This window comes from Opisthorchis viverrini, assembly GCF_000715545.1.
Source record: "Opisthorchis viverrini unplaced genomic scaffold opera_v5_3, whole genome shotgun sequence".
In the NCBI taxonomy this organism is placed as follows: Eukaryota; Metazoa; Platyhelminthes; class Trematoda; order Opisthorchiida; family Opisthorchiidae; genus Opisthorchis; species Opisthorchis viverrini.
Genome location: NW_008751659.1, coordinates 3,769,969 through 3,788,144, shown reverse-complemented (window position 1 = coordinate 3,788,144; position 18,176 = coordinate 3,769,969). Strand labels below are relative to the sequence as shown.

The window sequence follows — 18,176 nt, the reverse complement described above, 5'->3', positions numbered from 1 at the left end:
CCCCTCCTTAAATCATCGGTGGATGAAACTGTGGCAGCCACAACCACTGTACGACAAGTACGCGGTTCTTACAGCTGATGACGCTTATGATAATTTTACACACAGTTCACCTCGCTATATGCTTGCAACCGTTTTTATATATTTACATTTGTAGTGTATATGGAGGATTAAGGGATGAAAGAATTTTTTGAGTGCTCGCTCCTCCTGTGCAGAGAGGAGATTTGGAATCTAACCTATTTAGCACGATCCATCTGATTCAACCATCTCAAATGCTGCAATTCTTGTTCGTATCGTATCTGTTTCGTTTAGCCTTCAATTATAAATAACCTTATTCATCCAACTTTAGGCCAACAGTCCACCATACAGTGTGAAACGGAACACATACGGATGGAACTACAACGTGCCCGCCATAGGGAGGAGGCCGCCTGTGCTGAAGTGAATCGCCTGAACGGACAACTGAATGATCACATCGTGCTAGAGCAACGTGCACACCATCTGGACTTGCAAATTCAGCATCACGCACAACAGTTGGCACAGTTGAGGGAACAAAGTCAGTCCCTTCCGAAAGTTTCTTTATATAGACGATACTGTTCCTCAAGAAAACTTCTGGAACTTCTATGGCATTTTTACTAAACTGTTTAGCAGTATTAACCGAACGATCGTCAGTGCATCCTGACTACTTGTGAATGGGTCAGTTAGTTCATTTTATGGCCCTTGTGGCGTGGACAATAATCGCTTGCTAGTAACCCCCAATAATGCCATATAGCTACCTTCCGGCCCACTTACAATACCCTTTTACATCTCCCCCTTCGTACATCAAGGAGTACACGCCATTGTTATCCTAAGGGATATTTTCATTGGCGGAGAAGCACTGTCTTACGAACACTTTCAACTACTTCCCTTAGCGCAGTTAGAACTTGTGTTATTGATATTTTACATAAAATGGCTATCGCCTGCAAGTTAATCTGTTTCATCATTTTTCATTGTCCATAGGACACTCAAAAAAAGCTTTATCTTATATAGACTGAATACACTACTTATCAGATTGCTGAAAATTCTTCGACAGCCCACGACCGGTTTCGTCTTTCTTGGAGCTCATCAGGTAGGCGCAGTTCTACTTGAACCCAAACTGCACAAAATTAGCTTAACAACATAAATGAGAGGTTCCTGTCAAAAGTAAACTGGTATGCAAATGAGCCTATTTCGCTAAGCTTTATTTTGCTCAGACCCAAAGGTGTTTAGTAGCTTTTATGGGACTGGTTACTCATACGGAAGTTTATTATGATCTTACAATAATGTGCATTATGGGTATTATTCCACTATACAACTTTTTGGCAGCTTTTTAGCCTCAACAGTCCCAAAGGATGTCTATTTAGTCACGCAAAAACATGATGCGAACAGTCACATCAGACTAGTATGTTTTCGGAACAAGTTCGCAGATATTTAAGCCATTTTTGGCAGCCCTAATTACGTGCTACTCAACTTGTTTGCCCGACCGATTTGAGATAGCTCGATCGTTCATATGCTGGTTGATGACCAGTGGTGTAAACTCATTCATGACATTTAGAATAAAGAAGAATCCCCCGACTGTTGGGCCGAATGCTTCGAACAGGAGTTGTTGTGGCCACCAGCTGCCACTCATCTGGAGCCTACAGCTTACGTAAAATCTTGAACGGTGGAAGTATAGCCCCCTACGGCCTCAGGTTTATGGCTGCAAGTGTTCTCTCAAACGCTACCGAGCTCCTAGTCTGGATGACCTCCCACCCTCATTGTTCAAAGATTGGGGTGAAGTTCTCAGTCAGCGCTTGTCTTGTCTGTTTGCCTGCATCCGTGAAAAGGAGTCTGCCTGACATAACTGGGAAGAATCAGTGGTAGACCCGATGTAAAAAAGGGATCAGCTTAATCGCTACCGTAACGAGAATGTTGGCGTCACTTGCACTTCATCATCTTATGTTGGCTCGTAGAACACTGGCTAGAGGGCGAAAAGCGGGAGTCTGGCCTGGTAGAGGTTGCGTTGACCAAATTTTCACACTCCGTCAGGTGCTAGAACAATGTCACACGTACAGACGACCCACAATTCTAGTATTCCTGAATTTCTAAGGCGCGTTCGACTCGATTGACCGGTCTGTTATCGTTGACACGCTTGTCCATCCAGGAACGCCCCGAAAGTTTGTGAACATAGTACGTTTTATGTATCCTCAAGCTTCCGCACGTGTGAGAGTATACGGCAGCTCTTCAAAAGCTTCCATACACAAAGCGGTGTCCTTCAGGGGTGCCCACTCTCTCCATTGCTGTTTAATTTCGTTATCGATGAGATAATGTGATAAACGCTGAGAGGTGTTTGAAACCCCATTGTTCAAATGGCCTCTGGAATATGCAGACGATATCGTTCTCGTCTTTGAAGAGTAGAAGTCTCAGGTGTTTTCTGAAAGAACTGACCGAGGTCATTCCATCCTTTGGTATTCACCTTGCACCCACAAACTGTAAAGTCATGCTCGTGTACATGCTGCCACTGAACACCTCACCTGCAATCCACGGGGAGGCCATCGAAGTTGTTGTGCATTTTACGTATCTTGGAAATCGTATTAGTTTCGGTTGTAGTGTGACAGATGACGTCAACACACTAATGTGCAAGGTTCAGGTAGCACTTACTTATTTGAGGCACGTACGACGTCAAAGCGGTATGTTGCTGCATTTCAAAAGTCATGTGTTTCTGACCACTGTAAAGGCTGTTTTGCTGTATAGGTGTAAGGCCTGGTCTACTTGATCAGCGGAAATGAGATGTCTTCAAGTATTCGGCAATCGTCTCAGAACCATAACTGGTGTGTTTGTTGATATCGTTGAATCCGTAACGAGGTAATCAGAAAGTAAATGAGTAGTTGTGCTTAGGAGACTTCCATTGACGAATGTGTCCAGCATAAGAAGCTGCCTTGGTCAGGCCATGTACAGCATACACCTAACTATCCTTTGCAGAAGAGGGTACGGTTTTCCGTGCCCCCTTCAAAGTGGCGGAAACAGAAAGGTGGCCAACCTTTGACCTGGCAGAGGGGTATTTAAGAGATTACGAGACGTTTGAGTGCTGTCGATGCTACTCGCCTTCCAGAATGGAGACCGCGTGATCACCATCGCGCCTGGTCGGAGACGCTGCAACATATGGCTACCAACCTATGTCACTGACATTCTTGTCATTTTCTATTTAGACTGCCTGAATGAGTGTCCAGAGGTGTAGGCAGCTCGGAATGGTTGTAGTAAACTAGCACTAAGTCCCTTCCCTTCTCTTCACAGTATGCCTTTCAAATAAATCGTGGTTGTAAGACAGCAAAGCATCAGTGTTGAACTTTGACTTCGCGCTGTCGACGGCGATGATGATGGAATGTGTAACAAGTGTTCGTCGGAAAGATGCCACAACTAAATTGTTTCGTTTCCCCTCTTGGAGCAGTGTTTTCTTGTCATCATCTCATGGTCTTTGTAGTTTACATGTATTCTGCCACTAAACGCAGCAGCTGACCAGCAATGGCCCACACCATCTTTAATTCATTACCTACGGCAATGGGGAAAACTGTCGTAGTAAATGGGGGGTTACACTTCTGTTTGTTTTCTTCACGTAGACCAAATTACATCCAAGCAACGGATGTTGACTTCCCGTTTTCATAACCTGTGATGCCAGCACAGCCATTACCTGCTCTATAATCTCCGATCTCGCTTCTGTACCGTACCATTTTTTGCAACATATTCACTAACCTGTGGATTTCAAACTGCCAACCCCATGTAGATAGCCTATTCAGTTTCTAATTGATATGTTTTTTTCTCAGTTGAACAAAGAGATAGTCAGATCGACGCTTTGCGAACCAGGCTGGCTCAGATGGCTGTGGACACAGATTCCAAGATTGATAAGTGAGTTATTCAGTATATGCTCAACCACGTTCCCTACGGTGCTGATAAACATATGTAGTGCTACGCCAAATGTGATTTACTACAACTCACACTTAAAGTCAGAAGCTGGAATTCCGCGTATTTTTATTAGCTGTACTCTAAAGTGTTTCGTGCAAGTGTTGATTCATCGTTCATGCTCGCTTGTTCGGTGGCTGGTGACAAAATCCAGGTCACCTGGGTTAGGTTTTAACGTTCTTGAATGTATTCAGTGTGTAATCTCAGTGGCCATTATACAGATAACCGATTTTCCTGCGTTTGAGGAGACTGCTGTGAAATTCATCTTGAAAAATTCAGTCTTCTGTGATTAGTTGCGTGTGAACGAACGAAACGAATACAGATTGCTTTTGCAGTCCTGAGCCACTAAACCAACATTAACGTCGTCTGTCGATATCATGTGCTTTACGGGTCTGTGGAATGGGTAAGAATCTGGAGCTCTGACATCCACATCCTTGTTACCTTTTTGTGTTTTGAGTACGAGGCAGCAAGAGAGCCCCGCAAATAACTTTCCCCACCTCGTTTAGAACAAGATCTTATTTTACGTCATGAAGTCATCAGCCTGACAAGCCTTCAGTTCCGTTTCCAAACTGGGTTAGAATTCGTGGGTCATATTATCACATAGAGTGTGCGGAAAACTATGCCCTCAAAAGTGGATTGGTTGTTGTTGTGAACTGGGAATGAAGAATCATGATTCAGGACATCTTCCAGACTGTCATCCTTGGTATGTCAAAGCCAATTTTTTAATACAAATTGGCTAGAGTTTTCGTAGCATTCGCTTGACACTTTTTCATGCATATTATTCCCCTCCAATACCCGTTAGATCCTCTACCCATCATCTATAGGACTAAACTTGTTCCTCTCCGTCAGCTGGCAGCTTGAACAAGACAGTTGTTGTCCCGTAGTTTTTTTCATGAGGTGTGTTTCTTCCAGTTGTGGCTCTCAAATCGCTAAAGAATGGCCTAATCCAAACCCAAGCACCTTGTCAAAATGTATTAGGTCTTGCTCGAGCCCGTCGTAATAATTTTGCTTATCACTCATAGAAGTGGTTTTTATCGGAAGGCACAACCCTAATCCGAGAGTCCTTGTACGGGTACTGGTTAAAAACATAAAACAACCAGTGAAACAGGAAAATTCCCCAGGTACGTGGAAGTGAATGGAATATGAATAAAGCACTATTGTGGCGAATCATGGGGGTTTGAACAAGCAAACGTATTTGGAGACCCTAATGGAGTTGAAAACAGAAAGTTTAATGGAGTCCCGACGCACTTATGCTCTTCCAGTCATCCATATCAAATTTCAGACTCCGAACATAACTGCTTTCTTTCTCAAAAGTGTGCAATTCTGAGGAAGAATGCAGTTATGGTCGGTGCCTGAAATTTGATATGGATGACTAGAAGAGCATAGGTGCGTCGGTCGGCTGAATGATTGTGCGAGTGGGATGAAAGAAAGTGGTCATGGCCGTAAACAGCTGCATCTTGACGGTGTGACGTTATCGGGAATCGATGGGGCACAGCTATTCTGTGTCATAATAAAAACATAATTTTACTCGGATGCCACCTAGGACTGGAAGATATCTAGTGTTGGCACGGCGGATCTAGAACGTGTACCGGGGAAGTTGGGAAATATTTAAGAAAAAAGCGGAAAAGGAAACCGAGTTCTTTTGAAACCTAGGTTGCAACTGTCCTCATCTGCGCGATTCAATCAGGAGTGTTCAAAAGGATGAGACCAAGTAACGAACAGCCTGAGGAATCTGTAAAGAGTAGGACGTTGGTGGAAGAACGATAGAGGAAGAGAGGAACCTGAGTGGATTGTTTGAGGTTGAATGTAGCCGAGCTCCAAGCATGCATGTTTGTAAGGTCAGGGTTCACTGTATTGTTTGCGTAAACGTTGTCATCACCAATCGTAGATAAGGACGATCTGTGAAACTAGGTGTTGGAAGTATAGAAGGGTGCGTCATCTCTAGAAGCTTGGATAAAGCCAGAAACATTGAGTAGATCGTTGATAAATAGAAAAATCAGAATATCTTCGATCTGAGAGGTTGACGCCATCAGGGCGTAACTGAATTGAGCGATTTGTCGGGAGCTTCTCAAGCCAGTAGCCACGATGTAGTCCGTCCGTTTAGCATTCTAGTCGTCGAGCCATATTCGATCAATAGCCTTGACGTTGAGGCATATCAATTGGATTTCAGCAAATCAGTCCGAAGAAGAGGATCATACTTTTGCTGCGCACGGTCAGTTACTAGTAGCGCAGTGGTGCCTGAACCCATTTTGATGATAGCTCAAGCGGCCGGCGTTCTTCGTACCACGTATTTGTTGTTTGGGAAAGAATCAGATAAAAAGCCACGCTTGATATCAGGGAGTTCGTGAAATCTTTTCAAAACAAACGGAACTACGCCGGAAAACGGCGAGTGAGGAAGAGACAATATGGAAATAGAGGAAGTTCATACAAGGAACGAAATTGAAGGGGTACCACCCAAACCAGGAGGCTTGTAGGTATTTGGCGACAGTGTGCATTGTTGGACAGCAGATAATGGAATATAGTTTGAAGTTTTCGACGGCTCACGCCTACCTTTCGTGTGTGCTTACAAAAATAAGTTCTCATTCCTATAGCCAAGTAGTGTCGATTCGGTATTCTAACAGAACTAGGCTAAGTCTCTCTATGATATTCCATCTGATTTCACTTAGATAGACACCTGTCTGGTAATTCTCCACCGGAGCGGAGCCGGTGGTGGGCTTCTGTAACCTGTTGATAAATTTTCCATTGGAAGCTCTTCTGGGACAGTATCAAAACAGAAAATCTATCCAATCAGCCATTAACTCAAACTGAATCCCCAAATCAAGCACAGTAACTCTGTGATATTCACTGTAAGCAACGGTGTGCACGCCCGCTTTCTTGCCTGCTCGTCGTTCAATCGATCAATAATCTAGGTAGTCCTAGTATATCAACACCGTTCACGTGACAATTCAGCTGACTTGATCTCGCCAGCTGGTCCCATTTCTACCGATTGCCACCAGAAACTAGCGGAAGTCTTCCTGAGTTTCGAACATTTTCGTTGAGGATATTCTTTTTCACGATAGTCGGCATTATTATTCAGACAGACCACTGGTTTGGTGCAAGCTAAACGGCAAACCGGCGTTGGTTACATCTGGTCACTCGGAAATCGGAGTCTATTATTGCAGCCATATCACGCACACGTCATAATCCGTCTAACTGAAATGAAGTTCGTAGTGTAAACAACAACTTTCTCCTCAGAAAATACGAAAAATACGGGAATGTCTCCGAGAACTGATTTGTGTGTTCTGAGTTCATAAAGTCGTAGATCATACTCCCAAACTTGCTTTTGAAACGTGATAGAACTTCTCTAACTTGATGCGTGATGGTGAGACCAAAATTAAGCAGCACGTGTAGTCTGACGCACCTAGGTATGATGCCGTTTCGAAGTGTAGGGAGGCAGAGGCGCATCGTGCCTTCATGTCACGAGTCCAACTCGTTTACTTTAATCAATACGAAAGCAATACTACGAGTCGTGGATTATCCTCTTTTAAACCCACTGATTTGAGCATCTCTGTTGCTTCGTTTGCATTGTATTAACAATATCAGTCTATATATGGTGACAAATGTATCCTTCTATATTTCAGAGTGCTAATTCGAAATCTATTGGTCAGTTTCTTCCAACTACCTAGCTCCCAGCGTTCAAGTGGTCTGCGGGTTATAGGGAGTCTTTTGGACTTCAGTAATGATGACTATGCTAAGGTACGTGAAAATTTGTGTTGACAGGACTCACCATTCATTTGGAACAATTTTTAGTGAGATCAGCCAGGCTAGTTTGGTCACGAATCATTTCAGAATTTAATCCCCTCCGTCACCTAGTAGATTTAATAGGTTTCTTTCATCTTTGTCATTAACTGAAGCATGAGTTGGAAGTTACAACAGGCTGAGGGTGTTGAGAGTACCCTTTGCTACCATTTTTTCTGGAATTCATGGGTGGCACAATGATCGGTGCAAAATTGTTTTCGTTGTTTGCAATCCCATAACGTCATTTTGATCCAGAGAGTCACACAGCCAAAATCGGAACATATTTGTAGCTGAAGTGATACTGAATCACTTTGCCCTTATACCTACTTGCCAACACAATATATCTATGGTGCAACCATACATGACTGCACTCTCTGTCACTTTTTCAGGTTGGGTCGGAGTCAGGGGCTTTACCTAGGCTCCTGGGTTGGGTGCGTAGTGCCGTATCCAGTTTTCCACCAGGGCCTCCGAAGGATGTCACTCTGTCCTCCACCTATCCAGACAAGGTAGTTATCCAATATCCAATATACCTGTGGATTTATATGCAGTCAGGCTGCGGACGCACGAATCATAGCGATTAGCGTGAACATGCCAGTGATCATTCTTTTGTAAATTATCAGCTTCTTTTCATCCGGACGGCCAAATTTTGGTATGCTGGAATCGGTCGTTTTTTACTGATGTGATTTTCCTACGTCAGCTTGTACATACTAGCCCAACGTGGTTTTCGTTTGTACCGCTTGCTACTAAACTGTTTTTATTCAATCTGTGGGCGAGATGGACGAAGTGTTTAGAGCGCGAATTTACTGATCGGAAGGTCCGTGGTTCGAACCCGTCCCCTGCCTCTCGACTTCCCCCGTCTAGATCTGGGCAACCTGGAAGTATCCCAACCCCCGTGTGGCATGGCAGCTAGGCATCGAAAAAGTGCTACAGCTGCACCATTTTTCAATCTGTGGCATTTCCAAAAGATTTATCATTATGATCTCCGGCTCACAGTTAGTTGATCTCAGTTTCTGTCTAAGCATCGAATAGTTGGTGATATCAACTCTCTCACCAGACCTCCTCTATGTATCCATTTTTGGCTAGTCGTGAGGAGAATGTACGTTAGTTTGCATCATTTACACGAAGTTGGTCTGTTTCCGACTTTCTAGTTCGTCACCCAACAGTAAGACCCTAGCTGGAACCCCTTCTTTGCTTTTCTATCCTTGAATATCTGGTCGACGTGAAACCAAAAACCCAACCTATTTGTTCGGATCATTCACGTACCTTGTGATGAACGCCTGAACACAGTCGCAGTGCTTACCGACCGGTAAGGCTCTCATCGGCGACTTCTGTTCAAACGAGAGTGATGTGAGCATGAATTCTACAAATCCCGCAGCCACCTGCAACTTAACAATAAATCGCTCGGTTGTGGTGCACAGCTGACACGCAGCCCGGAGAAAGCGCGAGATTTAATTTTCTTTTTAGTGGAGAGTATATACCACCAGTTTCTCACCGTCTCTAGATTTATCGATTGCTGGACTCACCTTTTTTGGATATCTCTTCTTCAGACATTCACGGAACTACTCTTGTCATTTTTGGAACAAGAATCCGGACCTCATGCTCCTCTACGTCTTTCCATGGATCACTATACACCTGATGCTGTTCGCCCCTCTACTTCTGCACAACGACGTCAGGTTCAACATTCTGTTCATGACAGTCTCTCGAATTCTCCTACAACATCTAGCCTACCCAGCACATCATCCGGTTTTCAAGAAATGAACTTGCGTCTCGACCAGAGCCTTTCCGGTGCAAATCCAACGCAAACCAGTGGGACATCAGGAGTCCCGAAAAATCCTCTATATATGATGTGATTACGGTCTCCCCTCGCTTTCTCAATGTACATTGTCATTTCATTGAACTATGGCTTGGACTTGTCCTACTTATTTCGTCTTTCCCCAGTTTTTTTTACGATTTCTGTGATAACCTGTTCTTTAATTCACCGTATGCCCGTCACTGGTTGGTTACAGTGAGGTGTCCCCATGTGTTCTACATATCCGTGCAATTCCAGCAACCCATTCGTTAGTAGCTGGGTTATTTCCAGCCCGAGTCACCCAACCCATGATAATTCGAGTTGTCCTACCTGCATATTTTGACACCTAGCGTGCTTGTTTTCCATATGCACACAGAAAAGGGCATAAATCTGCATCTTTTCATGATTCTTCCCACGAACACTGGTCCTTTTACTCCTCTGTCAGTTCACGTTCCTGGTATGCCTCCTCGCCTCTTTGTGATTCCCTGCTGGAAATTGAAATTGTGAGTTTTAAGGCTGTCTCCACTGAACCTCACTAACGCTATAGGTCATTTACGGAAGCATCTTTCGCGATGATTACACCGTAATGGGCTTGGCTCCAGATGGGATTTCGGGAGTGATTCTTTTTTGGGGGGTGGAAGAGCTGAAAACTGTGGTTACTGAGCCAATCTAGCCTCGAATATTTGGGAACCACTGGATCAGATAGGCGATGTCAATCAACTCTAGTCTCATGAATAGTAGGTCCCAGGTACGGCGAGTAGTTATTGAATACTTGGTTATGGAGTGTGCTAAGTCAAGGCGTCATCTGATTCATTACACCAGGATTCATGAATAGTATGAGTACTGAAGTCTAAGCGCCCTGCAGTTAGAGGGGAACGGAGTATGTTACCGCAAAGAGAGAGAGAAAGAAGCTATTTTCTTTGCTTCTCATTGCTGGTGAAGTTTTGGCCAGTCAAGTTTTGAGTGAAGCACCTAAGGCCAATGTGCCTGAGCACAGTTTGTTGGCGTAAACTGTTTTCTTGTCAGCTTGGGTGTGCATTCGCGTATTATTAGTAGGAAGTAGAAATACGATAATGGAAAAGCTAGAACAACCAAGTTGATTGGAAGATTTTCGGGGTTTTGAAACAACACAATAACCAGAGACGGATCCTCAGTGACCTAAATCAATGGAGCTGTGAGATTAAAGCGACAGAATAATGTCATCCGAATGGCTTCTTACCAATCTTGTTCCTTTTTGGATTCGTCGGGTAGGCGAACTTCCACTCGAAGTTTGTTTAGATCTCCTTTCAGAAGGGGTTGGTTATCAACAGGTAGTCTTTAATTGCGCATTGTTGAGATCTCCGTTTCACATCAGTCCGATGTGGAACTGAGTGGTAAGTGCAGTGCACGGAACACTGGGTTCATGTTTGATCGAAATCCGGAAGCTGCGCTTCACGGGATTAAGTCGGCAGTGGATCGATCATCAGCGCGTTTTGACGGGTCTCACAACGCTACTTGCGAGGAATAATACTTAGAATATCAGCTGAAAGGAAACCAGGTACACTCTTTACGCTGCACCTCCCGTCCACATTTGTTTTTCACGCAAAAGCGCAGTGGGCTTTTCAAAAGTGGTTTAGTGATGTAGAGTAGTCAAGTTCGACCTTGAACAGAATTAAGATTTGTCAGCGTTCATGTCATCCACAAGTAACTGAATTGAACCGACAAGATAGTGCATGAACATCTTCACCCGCATGACAACATATGAGTTTGGCAAAGGTAGGAATTCACTGAATTTTTAAACCGGTTTATTTAATGGGTCAGCCAATTGTCCATGGCTAAACCTGACTGGTTGGTTAGCCGAGTAGTGAGAAGAACTTTAATTGCCTCAGTCCTGGTCAAACAAATGGTTACGGATGTTACTTTCTCCCAAAACTTGATTTTGGGATTAAACTACGACCTTCAAGCGTGCCTGGATGGAAATATTGGACGGAGGCTAAAATTTGTGGTCGACACAGGTTCCGAAGAGTTAATGCTACTATTTCGCAAAGTGAGTTTGATCTGAACTAGGCTGTGGGGATAAACCTCGCCAATGATTTCTCTGACGTATCAGTTGATGGTGCACGTCACAGTATGTGATGTTACCCTCAACTGGCTACGACGGAGCTCTGAGGCGTCTAAATCTAAACTGGACCATTCGGTGGTGAGGCGAACAGTGTCTCTACACTTGGTTATTTCTACTACTAAAGAATTTTCGATAAACCCACTGGACAATAAAGAAAATGACAGTGACCTATTCGGTCTCACCATCATCTGTCATGGGGTCTATCGGGGGAGGGGTTAAGTACTGAGTGATTGTGTTATACAGCAGCTGCAGTAGTAGTCAAGGGAATATCGAATGACAACTACTTCGTAATATAGCGATGCAAGGCGTGTTGGTGACTTGGTCGATCAACCTACATATAAGAAGAAATCAGGCGTTTATCTCAATTACTCAATGAGCCCTACCGAGCCCTGAGTTTGCGGTGATACCGGATGTTGACTTAGAGTGTGTAGTTTGACCTTAAAAGCTGAACCATATTGTACCTTTGTCCCTTATTGAAGCGCATCCCGGAGCGCGATTATTGCTAAGGTGTGCACTTCTTGCCGGGGAATAGTGTATGGCTTTACAGCCAGGGTGTCCAGTTTCTGGGTTTAGTCGTGATCTACTACAAACCTGCAGCTAATCCTAAGACCATCCTCGGCCATTCGTACATTGGTTTAGCACCATTGCTGTGTCAACGCTGTATGACGTTTTCGTGACGAAGGAATCCTAGTTATTCACCACACCACAAAATGCCACCTGTTTTGATATACAGGTCCTCGTGAAGTTTTAATGAGGAATATTCTTTTCCAAACATGACTGTCCATTATGCCATGCTTAGTCGATATCCCTGTACCGCTTTCAGATATTATGGAGAAAATCATATCTGTAGGCCGTAGCAACTTTTTCAGATCAATGCGACTCTACCAGGTTGCGGTTTAAAATTCAAATTCATATATCACAGGTGCATTGTGATTCACATGGTTGTACTATCTATTGAATTTACCACTTGGTGTAGTTTGTGTGTACATAGGCCAATGCTCCAAAGAGCTCGCCAATGTCAACCCCTATTTTTCGGCGTCAGCCTCTCTGTCCACTTAACTTTATCCGTCTGGTCTCAGCAAGCTGCCTATATCAGGCGCCTTTTTCCGCACAATGGTTTATGTGGATTGATTGGGTTGCGTTTCGCGGATAATCCCCCCTTCTCACCCTCCGGTCTCATTCTCCAGAGCCTATACCAGGTATAGGGTGGATGCACATACTGTTCAGCGCAAACCCTCTGCGTGGGTGTTCGTCGGTCAATAGGGAAGTAGATGCCAGTCCACCATCAAGGCATGAGACGAACACACTCCTCAAATGCCTCTTCTGGGAAACCCTAAAGGGACTGATCTCGTACAGGATACCTCAGACGGGTTAAGTTCATGGGTACGCATGCTGTATGAATTGCATATTGCTCCACTGTTTCCATTATGGGCTTCTGACACAACCCACCGTGCTCCTTATGGGAACAGGACAAGCTGTTCTATGGCACTTATTTATGCTTAGTGTTCCATTGGGAAATTCGATGACTTCTGTCACCAGGTTTGAATCCATTTTGTTCCAAGAATCTGGTGGTAGATGGCACCATCGTACGACTTGTTTGACCGCCCTCTTTTGTGCACTGGCTTTTCTGCCATGCTTACCGGTTTGTTTGGGTAGACCTTGAGGCAGTAGTCATTCTGTGGACGTGCAGGAATCAGGGGTAGCTCAGGAATGAGCCTCAGCCCAAACAACTGTCTGCCATTTAATATGCGTATATCACCGTTCTTCCGGTCTAGAAGGAGGAGGATAAATACTCCAAAACCAACCCGTTGAGCTCTGAGCAAAACACCAAGAAATTCTTTGACAAGCTAGCTCGGCTACTGGATTTGCTTCCCGATAGGAGACAGCTGAGATCATGGTATCCGTTTTGCCCTGTCCGACTGCATCAAGAAAGTGTTCGATTCGGGAGCCTTTGGAATCAATATACGCCTTGCTCCATCTTGGATGGGAGGTCGAAAATGTGACTGCAATCAGTGCATACCTCACAAAGACAAGTTCCATATTGCAGTTTCCACTCTTCATCGATCAATTCCGAGAACCAGTGATTCTCCTGCCGGTGGACTTCAATGCACGCATCAGTTGAGATCAGACAGTCTCGTATACCATGGCATTGGGAATGTGAGTGCCATTGGTGGCTGACTTCTGAGAATTCGCACTAGCCATGTATTCGTCATCATCGACATGAGATTCTATCTCGAACTGCAACACAGCCAGACGAACACATCAACTTGCGGTCACTGTCATCAACTCGGTTACATTGTCGGTCACTAGCAAGACGTTTGAGATGTGTGCATCACACGAAAGATGTGAGGAGCCGACTGTGAAACAGACTACCTTCCCGGACGAAGTTTAACATCCAGTTTCGTCAGCCACACTGCACCTATACGAGCACATATTTGACGCAAAAGGTCACCAAATTTTTCTGACGTGAAAACTCTTCGCAAAACTGGATCAACTGACAAGCGTAAAGTTGACTGCATTGGATAAACTGCCGCAAAAAAATGGGAAGACGTGCACCTACGGAGCTGCAGGACAGCTTTAGAAGAAATGCTTGCAGCGGGACTGTTTTTCGATTTTGAAGAGTGCATTTTTCAGCTGGCAACTATTCGATAGGTGTAACAAAAAGAATGCGACAGTCGTGTCACTTTACAAAGGAAACGCAACATATAATCTAGCTGTCAACCGCAAAGGGAGATTAGCTCCCGCAACTAGTGCCATTCAAATGCCTGAGTGTTTCCGAAGTCTTCCGAAAATCATTTTAGGGTGACACATCGCGGTATGATTATTAGTCACCTGATTATTCACTCATCTAGTGCAAGACAGGTGAGGGGACTGAACATTGCAGATGGAGACAGAAACCGCCTGTCACATGAGAGGTCCTTTCACTGGCTGCAAAAGTTCCACTTCGGAGCAAAATCACTGAGGATCGACATGGGTTCCGTACTGGTTGCACCACAATGGATCTGATCTTCGCTGCATGGTAGCTTGAAGAAAGCCCAGCGAATGTCGCAAGCCGATCCATCTGCTCTTTATAGACTTCACGAAGCGCCTTCAACTCCATCAACAGCGAAGCCTTATGGACAGTTCTTCCCAAGTAGAGCTGTCCTCCAGAATTCGTCGGCCTCACCAGAAGCTCACATTATTCGACATAATCTTGGCGGACAAAAGCTTTGATATGTGGATGACTTGGTCGAAAGTCTAAAGGCTGTCGTGAAGTACGAAATGGAAGCACAAAACGAGACGGCATGTACAGGAATGATATATGAATTCAGTGGTCAACAACTCCAAGCCGGAGAGGTGAGATATGCAAGACGCAAAGGTTCCCTCAGAGCTGTTGAACCTGAAAACCAAACGAGCTGGATCTGCGACTACTGCGGTTGTGTTTACGCTGGTCGCATGCGACTAATTGGCCAGCAGCGGAAGCGAGTGATTCTTCTACGGTGAATAAAGTCTGCCACGTTTGCGTTAGGCTCCGGTGGTTGTCAGATGACTTTTATTGTGATGGTGTTGGGAGAACTGCTTTCTAATCACCTCTGGTCTTATTCCTCTGGGTTTACACCGCATACAGGGAGCTAAGAGCAAACTGCATGTAGCAAACTAGCTGTGCGCGGGGGTGATTGGCTTAGTTCGATGTGAGACCAATGCGAAAAGAGATGCCAGTCCAACATAGTTAGCAAGAGTCGAACTCTGTTTCTACAGCTGGCTTTGAGACAGTTTTTGGTGAGCTGGACATAACCTTTGTTACTACCGATCAGTAGTATCACGTTAGATTTCATAGAACTGAAGAGTTCCCTGTGCTACCAGACAGTATTCAATAAAATACATCCTTTTCTCTATTCATCCGTGCTGTATCAAGTAAGGCTGATATACATGAAACTTCAGTTCAGAAGAGGCATCATATGCTCCGTTACCTGATCTAAAACGATCTGCCCCACTAAAGAGCTTTTGTCTGTAAATGAGTTAACTGGTACAGTAATCAGCACCCTTCTGTCTTTTGTAGTGTTGTCTCTTAGTTAAACTAGCAAGGATAGGTAGACCAATTATAAGTTATTCGGATTTCCCGCTTCACCATCAAATCATTTTAATTTTGTGTTGTTCCACCACACGTAATGTGTAAAGACAAACGTTGGTCTGATTCGGGATCCGAAATCGACAATGTAAATTCTCACTTTTCAGTCGCCGCGCATTCTACTTTCATGTACAAATCCTCATGAAATGTGGCAACTCTGTGTAGAACATGTTACGCATTCCAGGGCACCCAATCCTGTAGTAGTTATTTTGATTCCTGTTCATAAACTTCACCGCTCTATGAATGAAAACACGCAGGTAAAACAAGCGCAAGGAAACTGTAGTCCAAATTGTTGAACCCGCTCATGCGGTCTGCGGAAAGATATACTGACTGATGTTCATTAACTGGCACGAACTATGACGTTGGTGTTACTACGGGACTTCTGAGGCGGGTCTAGCTGAAGATCTACAACACTTTCGCTTAGCAAGGTCACATTCCTATAGAAATCCAATCGAGATAGATAGGGAGGATAAAAAATTTGTTTGCTCGGATATCTGAGGCCTGTAAGAAAGCGCAACATTTAAACGGAGCGCTTTATCTTCATAGTAGTTGCCTTTGGTTTCGCAAGTGAGAAATATTCCCCCGAAGTACACTGGATCGTTCACTAGAGACTTCAAAGAAGCTACCTGGACGTCGGATCTTACTCATGTGAACTTAAAGGTGCAACACACTGAAGCCGATAACTGGTGAACAGTACGATCGATTTCTCTTCAATACCCATGTGACATTGTGCATGCGACAACTGAGAAAAATCACGCTCCTAGTGGTTCGTCGAAAACATGTGCTTCATAAAGTTACCGTTAGGGAAATTCACCAATGTCGAACCAAATGCGGTTTATTGTGTAGCTAATAGTAATTAATGCGTAATTAATAGAAATCTGGACGAATAGGATGGACTAAATACTGCATCAAGTGTGATGAATAATGTCTCATCTTCAAACCGCTTTCAACCATTCGAGGTTCCAAATTTCGGTCTTTTAAAAATACACTCGCCAGATCGACAAAAGTAAAGCAGGAAGTCAGCTGTTGATCAACAGATACACAATCACCTGGTCAACTACCACTGAGCGATACGATATCCCAATATTCCCGCACAACTCCAAAGACCACCTACGCCGAGAAGATAAGAACACTGTAACTTCGTTTCATCCTGATTTTGGGAATCAACAGTGCACGCTACTCCGGGGGAATTCAAATTTACGGCCTCCTGGTTAGTGGTCGAAAGCTAACCCACTTTACTGGTAGTTGATGATCAGCAGTATGATCAAAGTGCACTAGGATACAGCTCCACATTATTTTCAACACACAATTCACAGTGATCTAGTGTTGACTGGCTCCTCGATTGGCAACTTTTTAGGTGGGAGACTAGTGGCTATCCTGAGAAGATTGCTCCTACCAGTGACTGTCAGTGTGTTAAACCAAACTTCATTCAACAGTAAACGCTTACGAGCAGATACTTGATGAGCATGAATAGCCCCAATTAGCCACCCACTTTGAGGAGCCAATGTACCGGATCCGGAGGCAAGTTTTTTTCACCTACGTTTGGAACATTTCTCAGTAACAGAAGTAAACTCGACCTTGAGTCCCATGACCTTCACTGATAACTGCTGTTGCCCTATGCAACTCATGTTAAGGATAGAAGAATACACAGGCTGTTCAATAAAAAATCAACGCGCCACGAATAAGACGCTTCAGACTAAGCAGTTCGAGTAACCTATGAAGGGCACCAGAAAGCATCATGAGGCGCGAGCCTTTTACCAGCAAAAGAGAAATCATGAACAACCTGGGAACCAGTTGGGAGCGAGATAGCTCAGTGGTTAGTGAGCGAACTTACTGACCGAAAGGTCCGTGGTTCGAACCCAAACTCTGCCCTCTCTAGGCTTGGGCAACATGGCAGTATCGCAGCCCTCGTGCTTCCTTCTGGTGGCATGGCGGTTAAGCACCGAGAGGGTGCTACAGCTGAACGATTTTTTTGGTAACCAGTTCCACATAGAAGTGCGATGTAACTGGAAGCACGATTTCCATTCCTTTCCAACACTCAGTTAGGTGTTCTTCACTAACCTAACCCTTCAGACCAAAAACTTATTCAGAGCTTACACTGCTATCAAGGATCCAAAGTAAGATTACGCGTTCATTCAAGGGCATCGTGAAGTATTCTCACTGGGAAGCAACAGATTCAGGTGGTTGCCATATGGTATTAAGCAAGTGATTTCAATTCAACTCTAGGATCCCTGTGACACGCCGATGCAAGAAAGCTTAACCAATGATACCGTAAATACTCAACGTATAAAGGCACTAGAAACATAAAAAGTGACAAGCGATAACCTGCATGTCATCTAATAACTTCAGAAAACCCTATCCACCCGAGTCTTAATTTCGAACTGGATTTTCACACAGCTAGGCATCTTAGTGCAAAAGACCTCAGTAGGTGTGCATTGACGAGACTACACTCG

The 18,176-nt window shown here is 44.3% G+C and overlaps 1 protein-coding gene across 1 annotated transcript in view; it reads left to right on the top strand.

Annotated features, from left to right (window-relative positions):
• T265_00357 (hypothetical protein) overlaps positions 1-13,737 on the top strand; it is a gene marked incomplete at both ends in the record, with an annotated part of 54,807 nt that extends 41,070 nt beyond the window's left edge. The window contains 5 exons of the mRNA XM_009164102.1: positions 347-550; positions 3,813-3,894; positions 7,569-7,683; positions 8,115-8,231; positions 13,663-13,737. Coding sequence (XP_009162366.1) covers positions 347-550; positions 3,813-3,894; positions 7,569-7,683; positions 8,115-8,231; positions 13,663-13,737 — 593 coding nt within the window. The remainder of the gene's footprint in view (positions 1-346; positions 551-3,812; positions 3,895-7,568; positions 7,684-8,114; positions 8,232-13,662) is intronic.
• Positions 13,738-18,176: the final 4,439 nt, after the last annotated feature.